Source organism: Podarcis pityusensis (assembly GCF_964106645.2).
Source record: "Podarcis pityusensis genome assembly, chromosome: 7".
Classification (NCBI taxonomy): Eukaryota; Metazoa; Chordata; class Lepidosauria; order Squamata; family Lacertidae; genus Podarcis; species Podarcis pityusensis.
In genome coordinates this window covers 24,407,612-24,426,787 of record NC_138031.1, presented here as the reverse complement: position 1 = coordinate 24,426,787, position 19,176 = coordinate 24,407,612, and the positions used below count along the sequence as shown (strand labels likewise).

Below are 19,176 nucleotides of genomic sequence, written 5' to 3'. Positions count from 1 at the left end.
TGGGCTGCTTCTCCACCATTACTAAAAAACAGAGCAGAAAAATCCAAAGTATCAGCATTCGTCATATATGCAACAACCAAGATGACCAAGGTTCTGGAAACTAAGCCTTATGAGGAGCGCTCGAAGGAGCTGGGTAAAGTTTAGCCTGGAAAAGAGGAGACAGAGAGGATATAAGATAGCCATTTTCAAATATCTTAAGGAGGGAGTAAGCTTGTTTTTTCCTGCTCTGAAGGGTAGGACTTGAACCAATGGCTTCAAGTTGCAAGAAAGGAGATTCTGACTCAACATTCGGAAAAACTTTCTGACAGTAAGAGCTGTTCAGCGATGGAACAGTCTCTTACGAGAGGTGGTGGACTCTCTTTTCTTGGAGGTTTTTAAACAGAGGTTGGATGGTTATCTGTCATGGAGGCTTTAGCTGAGGTTCCTGCATTGCAGGGGGTTGGACTAGATGACCGTTGGTATCCCTTCCAACTCTAAGATTCTATGATTCTATTTCCATAGACCTCAGTCCCCCCCCCCTTTTATATTTTGGTGCAGATGACATTCTGATCTTTTAAGTTTGACCTGGAACCAAAGCTCTTCATATTGCATAGGCAGTGGTTCTCAACCTGTGGGTCCCCAGATGTTGTTGGACTACAACTCCCATCATCCCTAGCTAGCAAGGCCAGAGCTCAGGAATGATGGGAGTTGTAGTCCAACAACATCTGGGGACACACAGGTTGAGATACACTGGCATAGAGCATGGGTAGGCAAACTAAGGCCCGGGGGCCGGATCCGGCCCAAATGCCTTCTCAATCTGGCCCACGGACGGTCCGGTAATCAGCATGTTTTCACATGAGTAGAATGTGTCCTTTTATTTAAAATGCATCTCTGCGTTATTTGTGGGGCATAGGAATTAGTTCATTATTATTATTTTTTTCAAAATATAGTCCAGCCCCCTGCAAGTTCTGAGGGACAGTGGACTGGCCCCCTGCTGAAAAAGTTTGCTGACCCCTGGCATAGAGAGTTGGAAGACACTCCTCTGTACATCGACCAAGGTGGAAGTCCCTCTGTGCTCAACAGAGCTTGCTCCTAGATAAGTGTGCACAGGATCGCAGCCTTACAAAACTATGGGAAACTGTTAGGCTTTGAAGTTTATTTTAACAAGTCCGCAAAAAAGGGGGGGGTTAAATAAAAAGGTTTTTAAATCCACAAACTACATTAGGTTAAAATCAAAATATCAAATACTGCAGCCAGGGGTCTAACAGGCTTGGGCAGCATGCTCAGTTGTTTTTAAAAATGTCTTTCTTTGAACAGCAAACCTCCAGGCTATATCATAAGCGACTCTTGAATGTTTCTAAATTGATTTGCCTGGCAGTATCAGCTAGTATGGTATTATCAGTAGAATCTCAGTCTAGGAATGAGGAGACTCAGGTTCAAATCCATACTCAGAAGTGAAGCTCACTAGGTAACCTTGGACCAGTCATTGACTGCATATATACCATACATTTAAAGCACACACACACACACACCCCAAATCCTAGGATCTATAGTTTGTTAAGGGTACTGGAAATTGAAGCTCTGTGAGGAACTCTTTGGGTGCTCTTCAAATGACTGGTGTGTTTACAGCCACTATCTCTGTCAACGTTATTGACTTTACAGGGATCTTATGCTGATAAAAGGGCAGTGAGAGAAGCAAACAGAAGAACCAAGGCAGGATATGAATGTAATAAATAAATGCTGTTTAAAAACCCAAGCCAAAAGCCTCTTTGAGTATATGGAACTTGTTACAAAATACTCTGGTTCCTGGCAGGTACTTCAAAACATGAGCATTACTCAGTGCAGAATAACACAGATGAACAAGCCTGTGAGAAAAACCACCACACCCTCTCACCCTTCCCATTACTTATCTTTCTAGGGAGGAAATGAAGGAAATCACCCATCTTCTTCTGCCTTGGGCACCTTTGGCCATGGACGGCACGGAAAAACTCATTTAGTGCAGTGGCTCAGGAAATTCCTGGCTAAGATTTCATTTCTGCCACAAACTCACCAGGCAGGCTCAAGTCAAGCCACTGTCTAGTAGACCCAATCTTACAGAATGGGGATCCTGCCTGAGATCTTGTGAGATCTGCTATCAGTCAGAGTAGACAATAGACAAACAATCATGTTATAGTACAGCTACCTATGTTCCCAAGGTAATGTTTGGCCTACCTTAAAAGGTTCTTGTAAGAATGACTCAGTTTGTATATTATTATTATTTATTGAATTTATATACTATCCTATACCTGGGGGTCTCAGGGCAGTTCACAGAATAAAATCAAGATATAAAACCACAAAATACCTAATAAAAATAAAAACAACCCAGTATTTATATTTAATAAAAGTATTTCTGTACTGCCATTTCATAAAATAACAGAGGGTTGCACATCACTAAAACATAAAAATGTTGATGTATTTTAAGAACAGTAGTTATATTATATTATTATTTATTAGGGTAGGCACGGCTGCTGGTTTCAAAACCTGTTATTTAATATTTAGTCCTGAATTTAAATATTTTATTTTGTGAGGAAGTGTTGAATCTTTTCTGACCATCAGAGCTTCCAACCATTTCTGCCTTATCAATTGACAAAAGAGCTGCTTAAAAAAAAAACAACACTTGGGGACACCCACTACATCCCCAAAAACCTGGATCAGCAGCTGAATATAGAATTCTTAATTTCATGTAGAAAATGGTGTGCATCCTTTAAAAAGAGCGATCCTCCAAATGGCCTATTGATACAACATTAAAGTCCAGCTTCTAATCTGTTTTAGACATTAGGAGTGACTGCAAAGTTATTTTAGCAACCATTGAGCAGTCTCCATGGAGCTTTAAAAATAAAATAAAAATCCTGCATATTCATGGCATAGTCAGGATTTCAAAATCACTGCAGACACCTCATTACTTTTGGCCAGTCATACCAATGACACTCTGAAAAAAAATAATCCAACATAAATGCATGAAGATGCTACCCCCTCCTCTAAAATAAAAAAAGCTGTTCAAATGAGTCACTAAAACAGGCATGGCAGAACTTTGGCTCTCCAGCTATAGATAGACCACAAATCCCATCATCCCTAACCACTGGCCATGTTGGCTAGAACTGATGGGAGGTGTAGTTCAGCAACGTACCAAAGGCCACAGGTTAGTGACCCCTGCACTAAAATATGTTTTGAGTTATGTTTGGCTACAAGAGGAAAAGCTGTAAAAGTGTCAGCTGCAAAGTTCCTGGTTTGAATCTTAATTCTGATATCAGTGCACCAGGTGGTCTTAGGAAAGCCACCATAAAGGCTGTATACGCACCATACATTTAAAGCACCCACCCACCCAAGAATCCTAGGAAGTGTAGTTTGTTAAGAGTGCTGGGAATTGCAGTTCTGCGAGGGGTAAGCCACATTTCCCAGGATACTTTCAAGAGACAGAGGTGGAATAGAGTTGGATTAGAGAGTTTAGAGTTTGGATTTGATATCCCGCTTTATCACTACCCGAAGGAGTCTCAAAGCAGCTAACATTCTCCTTTCCCTTCCTCCCCCACAACAAACACTCTGTGAGGTGAGTGGGGCTGAGAGACTTCAAAGAAGTGTGACTAGCCCAAGGTCACCCAGCAGCTGCATGTGGAGGAGCAGGGAAGCGAACCCGGTTCACCAGATTACGAGTCCACCACTCTTAACCACTACACCACACTGGCTCACATGCGGTTTAAGCCTAAGAACATTAGAAAATGCAGTTTAAGCCTAAGAACATTAGAAAAGCCCTGCTAGTTCAGACCAGAAGTCCATCTAGTTTGTTTATTAAATTTTGCGTTCCACTTTCCCATAGATATATGCTCAAAGCGTCTTATAACAGAACAACAAAAATGCTAATAAATGCTATTATTAAAATAGCAACGTCAGGTTGTGTTCACGTGCCCTGCAGTTGGTGAGAGTGGGGAAACACAGGGCATAATGATACCAAAGCATAGAGTGAGTTAAACTACTAGACAGTCTAAAGGTTTGGGGGAGAACTAGACACGGAAATGCTATTATCGGCAGCAGCCCCCTGTCTTCTGTGAGAACTATCGTCACAGCCAGGTTAATCAATGAACAGACCTTGAAAAGACAGGAAGGAAATCCCAGCTGGAAGAAGAACACTTTTGAAGACATAATTATATGAGTATTCTGGGGAGATTAAGCCCCTTCCCCTTTAATAGTAATAATAATAATAAAAACGGACAAGGGAAATTGTGTTGCTACAACCTGCGAATACAAAGCAGCACGGGGAACGAGATGGCGAAATTAGTGAAAGCAGAGCAGGGTGTTAGTTTTATTAGTGACTGGCAGTGGGTGTAAAAGCTGTGGAAAATGTCAGAATGAAAAAGCAGCAGGAAACCAGCAAGGTTCATCTGGTCTGAAATCCTCAGCAAATGTAAAAGTGCATTTAGGAAAACCTGCATGGCTAGTTAACAGCAAAATAAAGCATCGCGCTCATAAATCAAAACTAGAAGTGAGCGCATAATAATGCATCTGGCCTGAAACCATCAGCGCTGAGTTGGGCCAAGAGGGCCTGTTAGAAGTTGGGTGTATAAGCTACGCTATGACACGAAGCATTAAGTAGAGGAACAGAAATTAGGAAATGGCTGTTAATAGGGTAATAAGATGGTAGGTGAATATGTTAGAAACTTACTTGACTTGGAAAGCACATGTTACTGCCATCAGAATGAACATGATATAGAAAACTGGGTAGGTTAGCTGCATGTTCCCTCTCACAGAAAGTGTAATCATGGTTGCCACGGCTTTTACTGAAACGACGTTCAGAGATGCTGGAAAACAAAACAGGCTGATTCATGCATGCACATTATCTGAATATCTTCTCTCTCAGTGACTCCTGCCTCAATGTCTTGAATAGGTACTGCTGAAAAGTGTTGTGTTTTAAGTGAGCGGAACCAATTGTGTTTGAATTCATTCCTGGTTGCTTTCATTTGTATTTATTGTTTACTTGGAAATGTTAGAAACTGCTTGATAAAAAAAAGTGGTGTGCAAATAAAATTATAGATAGAACACAGCTAAAATCCACAAACCAGTTGAAAAAACAAATACGCAGGAAAACCATAATCAAAATCGAATATAAAAAATTAAAAATCAATATAGGTAGCTAAATCATGTTTCTGGCTAGGCTGGGCATCCCACCCCCATCCCAGGTTTACAGCAGGCATCTAAAACAATATAGTGAGGGTACCTGCCAATAGGATGTTTTAAAAATATCTATCAATGGGCAGGCATATATTATTCATTGGTTTCTTGGCCTAATTTCTCTGGATTGGATCCAGACTTAGGCTGTGTGCACATTACCACTTACTCTGGCTCCAGTATGCTCCCAACACTGGTGTCTAACGCTAAATGCACATGACATTAGCCACAATTCATTCATATCCTGTAGTTTCTTGAGAAATATTCCCCTGAGACCAGCTTCCATCCAATTATAAAACAGAAGCCACAGTTAAGGCAAGATGTGTACATTTCAAGCAGCCATTGCACATGTGCAGGTGATAGTACATGCGCAGATGACAGCTATGGTGAACTGGAATTTGGTGTGGGGAAACAAATCAAGTATTGGGCATTGGGTGAAGACATCTCTGCCCCCTCTCTAGTGTGTACAGGAATCCAAGAAAGCAGTGTTAAACTTGGGGGAATGATCTCACCATGTTTCAAGCTGCTAATGTGTACACACCCTAAGGCTGGCATAACCTACACACACTTATATAAGAGCAAGTCCCACTGAATTCAGAGGGATTGATTTCTGAGCAGACATGTACAGGATTTCTCCACGTTAGGTGCACTTCACTACCACTGAAATCAATGGAACTTAGGTATGGCTAACCTGTTCCATTGACTCCAATGGGATCTGGATCCAGTCCTATATAGTTACCCATAAACCTCTGGATATCTTATTTTTTGAATGACTTGAAATTCACCCACCTGATCTTGATATTTTGCATTAAGAAAGTCTCCCATGTTACCAGTCAGCCTTTCACATTTCCCTGTACAACATGGTATAGCTCACTGGAAATATTTTACTAAGCCTAAATTCATCCTTCACCAATGGTGCACACAGGAAAACAAGTAACTTGCTTGGATCCTAAGGGTTTGTCTGAATCAGAGCAAAAAGCAGATGTTGCCCCACTGTTGTTCTGAACCTTTCCCCCTGTAAATGTGGAGTTTCTTGATCCTGGACACTTTGGACTTTCCAAAGATCAGCACACACACCCCCCCTGCATTTAAAGAAGGAAAAGTCCAAGACAAAACTACAATGGGGAGGATGTCTTGTGGACCCTCCTGTATCAATGGGGAGACTGGTGGGTGCAAATCCACTTTATGCTCTAGTGTGGACAAGCCTTATGTCTTGTAGGGACTATCACAAATACATGGTGAGAAGTAAGTGACATTGTTAATATATGTGACGTGGGCAGATACGATGGGCATATCTGGGTAAAAAGGAGAAACAAACCTCTTAGCAACACAGCTCTATGGTTGCTCTATGATTTTGTCATCTACAATTACCCTTTTTTTTCACAGAGGCAATTACACTGTTCTGTACCTCATCTGGCCAACACAAGCGCCAAGGTAAAACAATGGGAGATAAACTCGGCAAGTTCAGTGCTGGCACGAAGCTATGTGGAAACAGAGTCAAATGGTGTAAAATAAAAGTTTTCCAATAAAACCTGCCATTTCCGTCCTTCCTGCTGACAGCTATATTGCTGGAAGGTGAATATATTAAAGCTGACAGTATTATCAGAGATGGCGGGACTCTTTCCACCCAGATTCTATATAAGTTTAACAATCAGGCATAGGAAGCCCCTAAGAGCCTCTTTAAATATTAAATGCAGAAATTGTTCTTCTGGTTAACGCAGCACCAAAGAGGGACAAACGGCTTTTGCTGACCGATAACAGATCCCCTTTAGCTAGCAATGCAGCAGCTGAAAAGTGACATCATCTGCAACAGCAGGAAACGCAGAAATCCTGCTCAGTCTCTCCCATTTCAGTCTACCATACTGTAAATTCCAGATTAGGCATGAAGCAAGGTGCTTCTCGATGAGTCAGTTTACAGAGCTGCATCGCCCAAAGCGTTTGCAGATTTATACCAACACTTCCCTGCTCCTATTCCGGGGAAAATAAAAGCGAACCCAAATGTATGAAACACAGATCTCTCTGCTTATTAAGACCAATGTGACAAATCTATGAAAGTATTCACACACCACACCACACCTCTAGTGAGTTGTACATATGGGTAACGGAGGACAGACACTAAAACAACTCCTTCACAATAAAATATTATAGCATAGTTCCTTGCTGGTTTACACATCATGCCCTGAGGGGAGGCAGAATGTAGGAAAGTGTGTTGGTCTTAAATGGCTCTAAAGGGTGATTAGATAAATTTGTTGAGGTTTATCTATGGCTACACTGAAACTTACACGTTCACAGGCTATAGCCCATTGAATACCAGCTGCAGGGTAGCAACAGCAGGGGGAGGCTATTGATTCCATGCACTGCATATGGGCTTCCCAAAGGATGGAGCTGGTCTGGTTCAACAGGACTCTCCTTAAATTCCATTTAAAAAGATATCCAAATGGGGACATCATTTTAACACATTTATAAGGACTAATTCCCAGCTCTGGGATTTTTAGCTGCTCATATTAAAGATACTATTCTTGAACGACTGGGAAAGAGATTCACCCTTCCTTTGATGGTTTACAAAGCAAACTGCTCTTTGACTGACAATCAGAAAACAAGTTGGAAATGTCAGAAATTGCAGTCAATGACTTTGTCAAGTGGTTCTATCTCCTCACCCTTCAACCTAGAACAATGATTATACTCAGTGCTATTTTTCCTGAGGTGCCAGAACTCAGTTCTGGCAGGTTCCGGCTGGGGAAAAAAAGCCCTGATTATTCTACTGCTTCAGTTGCTCCTGGCAGCTACTGAATGACACCCTGGTCTAAGCAAACTAGCAACAACACCATACAGATATCATATTTATCATGATTGGTACATATTTGGCTAGCTGTGACATCAGAAAGCAAACTGAATTTGCTTGTGCAGCTGTGGCAGGCAACTCCAGCCTGTACTTTATGCAACAATCATGTCTGCCACAAATCGGGTCCTCCCTTAAAGAGGGCATGTGTTGTAGTGGGACCTGGCAACCTAACCCCGTGTTGTGGGTGGGTACGTTTGGATAGCCACAACACCCGATTCGTAGGTCCCTTGATGCAGGGTTCAATCAGGCCAATGGGAAGCAGGCAAAACGGATCAAGGGACCTGTATATCCCTATGCACGTGGCCCAGAGCTTCCTCTTTCGGTGCTTGCATCGGAACACCCGCCCGCCTCTCCCTATATTTAGGGCTTGCACACTTGACCTTGCTATGCCGTCGTGTGTCGTCTGTCACTGGGATGGGGCCCGGCAGGAATTTCCCCCATTTGGCTGAATGGCTGTTGCCATTTGGGTTTCGCCTGCCGCGTAGCAAATCATCACAACTTGTAAGGTTGCGGATAGGCTCTGGTTCAGGTGACAGGGATGGGCGAATGCTCTCGCCATCCCTATGTGAAGGGTATTCTGTTTAAGGAATCAGGGACTCAATGATTTGGTCAACCCCTGTGAGGGGGTTGTGCCTGTGCATGACTCCAGGGGGGCACTTGGGTGGCGGAGATAGCCTGTTCCCGGATTTCCGCTTATCCAGGTGTTCACCCTTGGCTGACCTATGCTGGTGTCCCGGGTCAGCGTTACCTGCAATGGTGCAGGGAGCTAGTTGAACCAGAGCATATGCAACCATTCACTTGCTGTAATCAATAAAGTTGTGGCCTAAATTCTGCCAAAAACCAAACCAAAATTTGAGTCTTGTCTGAATTTATTTAGGGGGGGAGGTTTAAAGGTCTCAACACGCAAATGCAGTGATGTTTCTTGTAGCAAAGTGCAAAAGACAGGACATGTGCTCTTAAAAGCTGCTCTACATGTATTGGCAACAGACCTATCAGAGCTCTCACACATGGGTGCTTATGAACACGTGGCTGTTGTTCACACTCTGCGCGTGTGTTTTGCAGGAAACAGCAGCACACCAGTTAATTTCTAGGCATGAAATTCTGTGTAAACTGGAGCTATTCTGAGATCGCGATGTCTTGCTCTGGCTGAATTCAACAGGAGAGGATTAATTCAGCATAAAAGACACAGATCAATATTGGAATCCTATGCATAACTACTTAAAAATCCCTTAGAGTTCGATGGGACTTATTCCGGGGTAGAGATGTACAGAATTGCAGTGTAAGGCCCTTAAATGTTTTCAAGCACTTTCCAAACTGGGTATCATTATAAAGGGGGAAGAAGCAAACCCAGAGTCTCCAAGAAAATACTGAGACATGAGAACTTCTAATGCACACATAAATGTTGTGTGAAATGTACTCCACTGAGTCACCTAAATCCAAGCTGGTAATTGCAATGTGTGAACATCATTAATACGACCAGTTTTTTAAAAAAACCCTGTAGCCCATGACCATAGCCCACCAAGTCCAATCTCCTCCAGAAGACATAGTGTATAACTTGTATTCCATTAAATTCAATGGTTTTTACTAAGGAATGTTCTCCAGGGACTGTGGCATATATCCATAATTTTTATTCTTCTAGGTTGAAGACTGTTTTACTGTGCAAACAATGGAATATGTTTCAGCTTGAGTGCACCATGAAGAAACGCAAACAAATGTACAATACTAAATTTTTTATTTGCTTTGACTCCACCTCTAAGGGGAAAATATGTATGCAAATGAGAGACGAAAACTGAATAGGTCTCCTGTTGCCCATCTCGACACACAGCTTATATACACTTCCACAAAGTGCTTGGATAGGCTTGGGTTTTTATGCTTGAGTTATTGGTTTGTTTACTTCAGCTAGTGCTGGTCGAAATCTCTTTTCAAGCAACAAGGAATTTCAGACAGACTCTCTAATTCACTCTCTCTGGGATCAAGTGGTCCAGAACAGCCATAACTGTCTTACCAACTAAAGCTGATAAAAGGTATCCCTAGCCACTGTGCCCCTATGTGCTTCAAGTGATAAAGATGGATCAAGGAGCATCCCCAGAAATGCTCAGTGGCAGTGGCATAGCGTGGGGGGTGCAGGGGGGGCCGGCCGCACCGGGCGCAACATCTGGGGGGGCGCGCTCGCACTCGCAGCTCTCTGCCCCTACCTGGCTCACTCACTCTCTCTCACTGCAGCGCTGGCTGTGCGAATCCGATCCAAGCCGCTGGGTCGCCGCCCACTGTGGAGGGGGTGGGTGCCAGGCGTGCGGTGCGGAGAGAGAGCGAGGGACTATCTGGGGGAGGGACAGTGCAGCGGCCGCCCAGCGCAGCACTGAGCGCGGGAAAGAACCACACCAGACCAGACCAGGCAGCAGCAAGAAGAAGCTGGCAGTGGCGGCAGGTTAGGGGTTAGGGGGCGCAAATTACTTGCCTTGTCCCGGGTGCTGACAACCCACGCTACGCCGCTGCTCAGTGGGGCAAATGTTCATGACATGTCATAGCTCAGAGAAGGCAACAGTGGAGTCTTGGCACCTATGTTCCATGAACTGACTGCCCTACGTATAATCTCTCCCCAAGTGTATATTTGCAGCAGAAAGATGTGGACAGAGTTCTGATTTGACTGAATGGTCTGCACTCTTCAGACTGCAAGCTGGACATACAATTTATGGATGTTCATCTGTGTTTAAAATTTCCCTGCAAATAGAAAGCCAGCAGGAACCTGTCCTCTTCTGTGCTCTAGCTTTCTACTCACAAAGAGATTGTGATGTGGCATAGGATTCAACAGCGGTATTCTCCACCTGTAGCCTGACGTAGAACCAATATCTAATGTGGCATTCTGCTGCATAGATACTCAAGACCCACATAAGTTAGCATGAAGAAGTGGGGCAAGGGGGGCAAAATTCTGGAGCCCTGCAAGAAGTTTCGGGATCAGCCACCACAAAATAAAAGAGAACAAAGGAACAATGTGCACAAAATCAGCACAAAACATTGCAGACGAGCCGTATTCTTACCTAGCACTGCTACCATTGTTAGCAAAATCACAATGTGATTCACTTTCTTTCTTTTATGGAAATACAAAAGAATGCAGAATGCTATTACTGCCAGGATCTGAAAAGAAAAAGCGTAAAAGGCTTAAGTTGCTAAAATGCAGAATAAAAGCTTCAGACAAAATCTTTAACAAGATGTCACATACTTATCTCCCCCTTTAAAGGGATGAGTAAGAGGGGTAACCTCACCACCATTTATCAAACAATTATTCCTATAAACCTTTCCTAAGAAATGTTCACATTTTGCTGTCTAGTTCTCTTACCCTTTCAAGTGCCTACTTTATTTTTACAGCCTTGAAAAGATTTAAAACAAAGGAGAGAGGAGAGAGAGTTCTTGCAGTAATAATCTGGCAAGCAAAGGCATCCAATTTTAACTATGTATAATCACGTTGAGCCACCACTATACGTAGCAGTGCCTGCCATCCTCCAGTTGCAACGAGACTACTCTGGTGTAGGTGACTTGAAGATTGCAGCCCAATCTATGGCTTATCTTACTTACCACTTGCATTAATTACCTTCACTTACTCTTCTGTTCCTCCACCCTCATCAATAAAACTTGGACTGAACGCGCAGTTCTGCTCAGAACACCTGCAATGCATTTGTAACTCTGCACTGGTTTTCAATCACTGCCTAGCCAACTACCTGTCAAAAGGTTGCATAAAAGAAAAATATACCAGCAGAGTTAATGGTACGCGAGGAGAGGCTGCTTTGCAAGACATTCTGCAGATGGGATTTCCTTAACGCTGCACGCAGGCTGGGCTTGGAGCTTCATAATCACCAGCAACACCCCCACATGCACTGCAGCCCCGCTCCAAAGCGGCTTCCATATGGGCCAGAGATTGCTGCTTAGTAGACACATTCCATGGGGTGAATTTCCACTTTCCAGTGCAGATGTTGGGATGTGGTGGGTGCTTCTTTGACCTGGAAGCGGTGGGTATGCATACATAAAACTCTTTTGCGCTGGCCCTGACCTAATATAGTATTACCTAGTATTCCCTTCTGCTAGGTAATACTCTTCACCCGTCAAGCCCTTTTACATAGGAACACAGGAAAAAATTTTATACAGAGTTAGGCCATTGGTCCATCTTCTTTTTGTTCTTTGGCGATCCCTCGTAGCCAAGTAAGATTGACTTAAGTCAATCCCTCGTAGCCAAGTAAGATTAACAGTGGGTCCCTAAGTGACTGTGGAGGCCAATTCTGGATCCACACGTCCTTCCACGGTGGGAACATAGGTTTCCGGGAGGGAGTTGATCATGGTGAGGGTTTGCCAAGCATGCCTTCCTCTTAGCACATCTCTCCCTTTCATCCTGAGTTGGAGCGTCTTCAAAGCCCACAACACCTTTGGTAAAGGCTGTTCTCCAGTTGGAGCGCTCGCAGGTCAGTATTTCCTGGTTGTCAGTGTTTATACTACATTTTTTTAGATTTGCCTTGAGAGAGTCTTTAAACCTCTTTTGTTGACCAGCAGCATTATGCTTTCCATTTTTAAGTAGTTGCTTTTGAAGACGATAATCAGGCATCTGCACATCTAACTTGATATTGTCCATCTAACTTGATATTGTCCATCTAACTTGATATTGTCTACATTGACTGGCAGCAGATCTCCAAGAGTTTCAGACAAGGGTCACTGCAGCCCTACCTGAAGATGCCGAGGAAAACTGAACCTTGGATCTTTTGCAGGCAAAAGAGTTGTTCTATATCGCTGAGCTGTTTTGAGTAAGAATATTTGTCCACCAAGCCCTGTTACACTCTTACGAGCAGCGGCTCTCTGATCCTTTTAGCTGGAGATGCATAGGGACCCAGTACTGAGTCAGACCATTGGTCCTACACTGACAGTGGATCTCCAGGGTATCAGGCAGGGGAACATTCCCAGCCCCACTTAGAGATGCTGGGGATTAAACCAAGGATCTGCATGCAAAGAGATGTTCTAGCATTCAGCTATGGGAAAATACAGTACTACCAATTAGGTTTCTTCTACAACAGCAGATGGCACAGGTTTCCTGGCCTCATCTGCCTTCCCTCCCAGCACACAAGTCTTTCTTAAGGAACCCCAGGGAAGGTGGGGAAGAGCCCCCACTATGTAAGGGGGGCGGAATCTTGCTTTTCAACTTTTATTACTGATATTTATTTCTGAAGCCTTTTTTTAATTTCCTGTGAGTAAGGAGAGTTTGGTAACTGAAAAAGTTGCCTCTTCCTCATTTGCACAGAAAAGCATGTGGTTAGATTCATTTCTTTAAAAAAACAGTTGATTTTAATCATCTGTGTTTTGTTATATGATTACTCTGTTCCATTATGATTTTAGACATCTGTGCTGCATATTCAGTTTTGTTATGGCTTATGGTCAAACAATAAAACCTAAAGAAAATACATAAATAAAACAGCCAATCAGGTATGGGCATTCCTTGGTATCCCAGCTTCCAAATCTGGAACTGTAGGTTTAAAATTCTAAAATTGCCCTCAATCTGTTCAAGTCAATAAAGAGCAGCAAGTTACATTTGGAAACTCCCCTTTTTACTTCTCGCAGAAAAAAAATAGGTCGCCAGTAAATGTTCTGAAAACATGTTCAAATGGGTGTTCTAAGTGCTTCCCTGGACTGCAGCCTAAAGCTTTAGAAGGTGAGGAAAGGTATTTATCCCTAACAAGTCCATGATTTTAAGAAAGTTTTTTTATTCATTGACAAAGAAACGACACTGGACATGTTGGCTGGGCAAGGCGCTTGCTTAAAATAATGGGGAAACAAAAGCAGAATAGTGGATATTTTGGCTCCAGGCTTTTAATGACGGCTAGGAAATTGTTGAGTGTGCTATGGGCTTGCTGGCTTCCCTCTTCTGATATGCAAATTTCCCTTTCCTTCCCTTTATAGAACTAACCAAGAAGTTGCAGAGTTGTGCTATCACCAATTGTATTTTCAAGTCAGAATATGCAACTGAAGTTTGAAACGTTGCATGCTGTTGATCACAGAAGCGATTCTGATACTGCTTTAAAATGCCATAGCATGTTTATGAATGGCAACCATTTTGTGACAGCGCCCACAACACTTTATCAAAATTCCAGATGCGTTCACCAGTCCCCAAAGATTAAGGACCTCTGAACAGATGTGAGTAAAGAAACAGTTTTGAGCTACATTTAATCCATCCACCTAGAACAGTCTTTCTCCCACAAAAAAACTAAAAACAAACTCCTCTTGTCTTTCAGGGGTGGATTACAAGACATGAAGGGTCTGTGCTGAACTATACCCTGAATCCTATGCATTCCTGACTCATAAATCATGTTTTCCATTCTGTCAAGATTCCCATAAACAGGCATTTCCGCTCAAAGGCCACCACAAGCAGAGCCTCCCTCTCTGACATCTAGCACGTCATGCCATGCTTCTAAAAGTATGAATTTACTCTCACCCTTTCTTGAATGCCAGAAAGTCCAAGGCAGCCTTTGCAGAGTCAGTTTCTGCAGCTAGTGCAGAATGCTGCAGCATCTTTGGGCCATTTGAGAGCATTTTACATAAAACGTTTCAAACCCAAACTTACACTACATGTAGAAAAAAAAGTTTTGTTACACTAGCCTTTAGCTAACTGCGGAGGCGGCCTTGCCTTTTTTTCTATGCTCATTTCCCTATGGTTTGGAAAGGCACTCTTAAATTCACACTCCGTTTGACCCAAGGAATGTGGACGGAGTAGAAGCTGAAGTAAGCAAACAGAAACATCCTTGACCGAAAGAACAATCGGTTCCCACACGAGAAATACCTGTTGACTCTGCAAACCAAGAGTGCCTGAATTACCCTGTACAGTGGATGCTCAGGTTGCGAATGAGATCCGTATGGGATGCACGTTCACAACCCGCAGCGTTCGCAACCCATGTCTGCTCATGCGTAGGTTGCGATTCGGTGCTTCTGCGCATGCACAAAGCGCGGTTTAGCGCTTCTGCGCATGCATGACCGCTGAAACCCGGAAGTAACCCATTCCGGTATTTCCGGGTTTCAGCGGTCCGTAACCCGAAAAAACGCAGCCTGAAGCGTCTGTAACCTGAGGTATGACTATACTGAGAGGGAACTCATTCTCTGAGTGCTGATCGTTATGTGGTCGAAAACGGTACCTTCCATGCACAACAGGAAAGTAGCAGTGGACTTGTGGAAACGGCAATGGCCACAGAATGCCAAATGACTGTTGCGCAGAGGGGAAGGTGGACTATATTGGAGGATGCTGCGACGTTTTGTTCTAGACCCCACTTGCAAACAGCGACTTTTGCATACTGTACTCACCACATAAATCAGGAACTGCCAGTTAACTAAATCATTCTGTATCTTTCTTGCCGTGACTTCCTGGGTAACGCGGGGAGCAAAGGTCACCACCAAAAATGTTCCTGCCATCGTCACAGTTCCACCTTTCAAAATAAATACATGTAGACAAACATGTTGTTCTTATTATTATTTTTTACAAAACACGTAACTGGAAGTCTCCAGAGCGAACCTTCTAAACAGCAGCAGTTTGATCAAATTTAGGAGACCATGATTATGCACAAACTCCATTTATCTCCTATGACCTGGTCACATTCCAACCACAGAGGCAGCACAATTCTATGCATGTCTACTCAGAAGTCCACCAAGTTCAATGGACTTTACTACCAGGACTGCAGAAATGAGAGCATTTGTTTTCCTGACTATGATTCGGCTGCATATACATCCAAACTGTCTTAGGCAGTTTTACTCATATTACTCCCCAAGTTACCCATGATATACCAAGTAATATAATCAATGAACTTCCCTTTCCTCTAATTTGGTGGTCTTTCCGTTCTGCTTTGCATGTTTTTTGATCCTTGTTGCTTGCATTTTAACTTTATTTCAGAACACAATTCCACAGAATTGTAGAGTTGAAAGGAACCTTAAGGGTCGAGCCCCCTGCAATGCAGGAATCCTGTCCACAGCCATCCCTGGGTGGGCTCAAACCACCAACCTTCTGCTTAACAGCAAGACACACTGACTCATTGAACCATCCTCCTTCTGACATGCTGGTAGTCTCATTGTCCAGTATTTGTATCTACCTGGTGCAAACTGGTTAGCATCATCTGGTATGCTAACCCTCTGTCATAATACTGCCTCTAGACACCAGGATGATGTGAAACATTGACACATGCCGGGCCAGGTATCTTAATTGTGGGCTGAGGGTCATTTGGATTTGGGGGAAAGTAAATATCACTGAAATCAGGGATGCAACCGCATATGTAGCAGTTGTTTGAATGCAGAGCTGGTAGTTGCATAGCACAGCTCTGATGCCTTGGGATAGTTACATTGCCCTCCTACCTCTCACCACTAATAGCTACTGCTTCTGCAAGTGGCCAGAACTCTTCCTTAAGCCTGCGGACTCTGGGGATTTCCCCAGGCAGCAAGATGTATGCACAGAGCCTTCAGAAAGCACTCTGATATCTCAAGATCACTTCCAAGGGAAGCGGGGAGCAGTGTGAAAATTAATGATCACAGCACAGGAAAGTGAGGAATTCTGCTCCCCTTCCTTCGGTAGCAGTTTCTTTCTTTACATCACTCATGGAAGGGCTGTGTGGTAACTGCATTCATTGAAAAGAGGATGTGGGCTTGTGACAGAGTGTTCTTGAACGTGCAAGTGCGTACAGACATGTGCTTTTCTTCATGAGTATGTCTTGTGTTCTTCGGTGCTGCCAAATGCCAATTTTAAATTGGTCTATGCGGTTTCTAGGCTGCTTTTTAATTTTATTTTAGAGGTCCCATCCCATAAAATTAAAATAAAAGAAATCAATAAATCAATGTGGAACGTGAGTTTCTGGGGCACAGACTACTGCAAAGAACATCAATGGGACATAATAGCACACTCGCAATTTAGAGGGGGGGGGACAATCCCCACAGTGTTCTATATTTATGTATTTGCACAAACCTCCCAACAATCACCGTATCTGCCATGGTACAGCTAACTCCAATGGAATGCAGCAACATTGTTAAAAAACCTCCATGGCAAAGACAAACTCGCAGAAATAAAATAAATCAGCCCAGAACTCTAGTTAAAACATTGTGCAGCGTACAAGACTGAAGGGGAACATGATCAGCTGAGGGATGAATTCTCCATGTATCACTTGGACCAAATAACTAAATATTATAGGGCTATTGGAGCAGGACTGAATTTCTTTCTCCAAACGCCCACAACAGCTGTGCAATTACCATACAATCATTACACTAACAGCCTGCATCATCTGCCTGCTTATTTGCGCAGGGAGCCCAGTCATCCTCTTCATTTTGCACGAATGACAGGCACTCCAAACAAGATAGACGTTCCCACACAGATAGCACTTCTGCGTAGGCAAAAAGTATGCAAATCGTCACTAGGGATGGGTGAATTCTGTCAGTTTTGGTTATTCCCTGTTTCCTGTTTTTCTAATCTGAAATTCAGTTCTCCACATACTTGTTCACAATTAAAACAAAAACCAGCCTCATGAAAACCCACCAGCCTTTTAGTGCAAATATCCCCTACTATACACAATTTTTGTCTGACATACACATTTTTTGGAAAGAGTTATATGCAATATAGTGCATTTTGTATGCTATTTTTACTAATATATATCATATAGAGGTCAAGCTTGGTCGTAAACTGATCTGGCTGGTTTGAACCCTCCACACCAACAAATTACCTCTGTGGCACTTGTTCACAAGCAGTTGATGGGAAGACCTTGTCTAACAGCAAGTGGACAGGTATCACTGCTAGACATTGCTATGGAATTTGAAATTGATCCTTCACCCACCAAACTCCCAGTTAGAGAGCCTCTTGCTTCACTGAGTGACAATGTCATAAGGGATCTGTCTACAGATCAAGCATATGGGTACTGGATCATATAGGCCGTAAGGACAGGGAAACCTTCCCATGGATTTGGCCCTTCTTGAAATTGGTCCAGTGAGCCATTCAAGGTGGTTAACAACAGCAAACAGGTTTTGCTGCATATGGGTTCCAATGGCTTTAAAGGCAAATCCCGCAACAGCTTAAAGGCTGTTAATAGAATACATCATTTGTGTGTAGTACCCCTGCTGGTTCAACAGCAAAGTAAAACACTCCTTGAGTAGAAGGTCCACACCACTTCTTGTTTCAGCTGTGGCGAGTTAGGCTGCAAAAGAAGACTGTGGTAGATGCTGTTTTGACAACTGCCTGGCGCTCAGCATGGTATGCATTCAGTGAAATAATCCATACACTCTCATGCTCCTATGACAATGAGAAGAGGAGAGCTGGTGCCCAGAAGATCATTGACCTGAGGGGCAGAGATGATGAAACACTGGGAGATCTTTCTGTATGTCTAGAAAGGCACCTTTCACCAGTGCTTTGTCCCTGTTGGAGCTGATAGACTGGTCTAACAGGATATATGAACCTCCTTTGACATGTAAACTTACTACAGAGGAAGTAGAGAAGTTCACTGGCGAGCCCATGCAAATTCCACAGTGGCCCTATCATGTTCAGTCTATAGAGAGATGTGTGAAACAAGTTGCAGAGGCAACGGCCAGGGTATATGGACATAAGAAATGTGAGGGCTAAATCAGGCCAAGAAGCAAGTCAGAGGCTGATGTCCAAGAGCAAATCAAAGCAAGACTTAATGAAACTTATTTAAATTTCTTATTAGCTGAAGTCATTAGTTTCTAATGTTGTTTTATGATTACAGTGTATCCTTAGTAGCATGTGCTTTATGCAGAAAAACTAAAAATTTTACAGCATTACCCAACATTTTCAGAAGGTAAAATTAAAATTATTTGGTTTTCCAAGAGTAGTTGATGTGCTTTTTAATCAAATGAAGATTTGCCATGCTAAATGTTGTCCAGTCACAAAAATAATAGCATATTTGAATTCCTCACGCCCCCAAACCCCCTCACTGAATAAATTTGCAAAAACCAAGTTTCACCCCCTTGAAATGACACATCCCATTGTGGTAGACCCATCCATAATCTTAGTGGAGACAAAGACCAGAATGGGCTGACTTGTCTGCCCAGCTGGTTTCCTGAATTTGGTGCCAAAGCTTTTTGTTGGGTGAAGGTTAGTGAGTGAAAACAATACTTTTCCCAGGAATACATCCTAGTGTTCTGGTTGAGTT

The 19,176-nt window shown here is 43.0% G+C and overlaps 1 protein-coding gene across 1 annotated transcript in view; it reads right to left on the bottom strand.

Moving 5' to 3' along the window:
* NIPAL2 (NIPA like domain containing 2) overlaps window positions 1-19,176 on the bottom strand; it is a 37,515-nt gene that overhangs the window by 4,842 nt on the left and 13,497 nt on the right. Inside the window, exons 5-8 of the mRNA XM_081014498.1 lie at window positions 15,347-15,468; window positions 11,059-11,155; window positions 4,676-4,811; window positions 3,706-3,718 (exon numbers count right to left, since the gene is read on the bottom strand). Coding sequence (XP_080870624.1) covers window positions 3,706-3,718; window positions 4,676-4,811; window positions 11,059-11,155; window positions 15,347-15,468 — 368 coding nt within the window. The remainder of the gene's footprint in view (window positions 1-3,705; window positions 3,719-4,675; window positions 4,812-11,058; window positions 11,156-15,346; window positions 15,469-19,176) is intronic.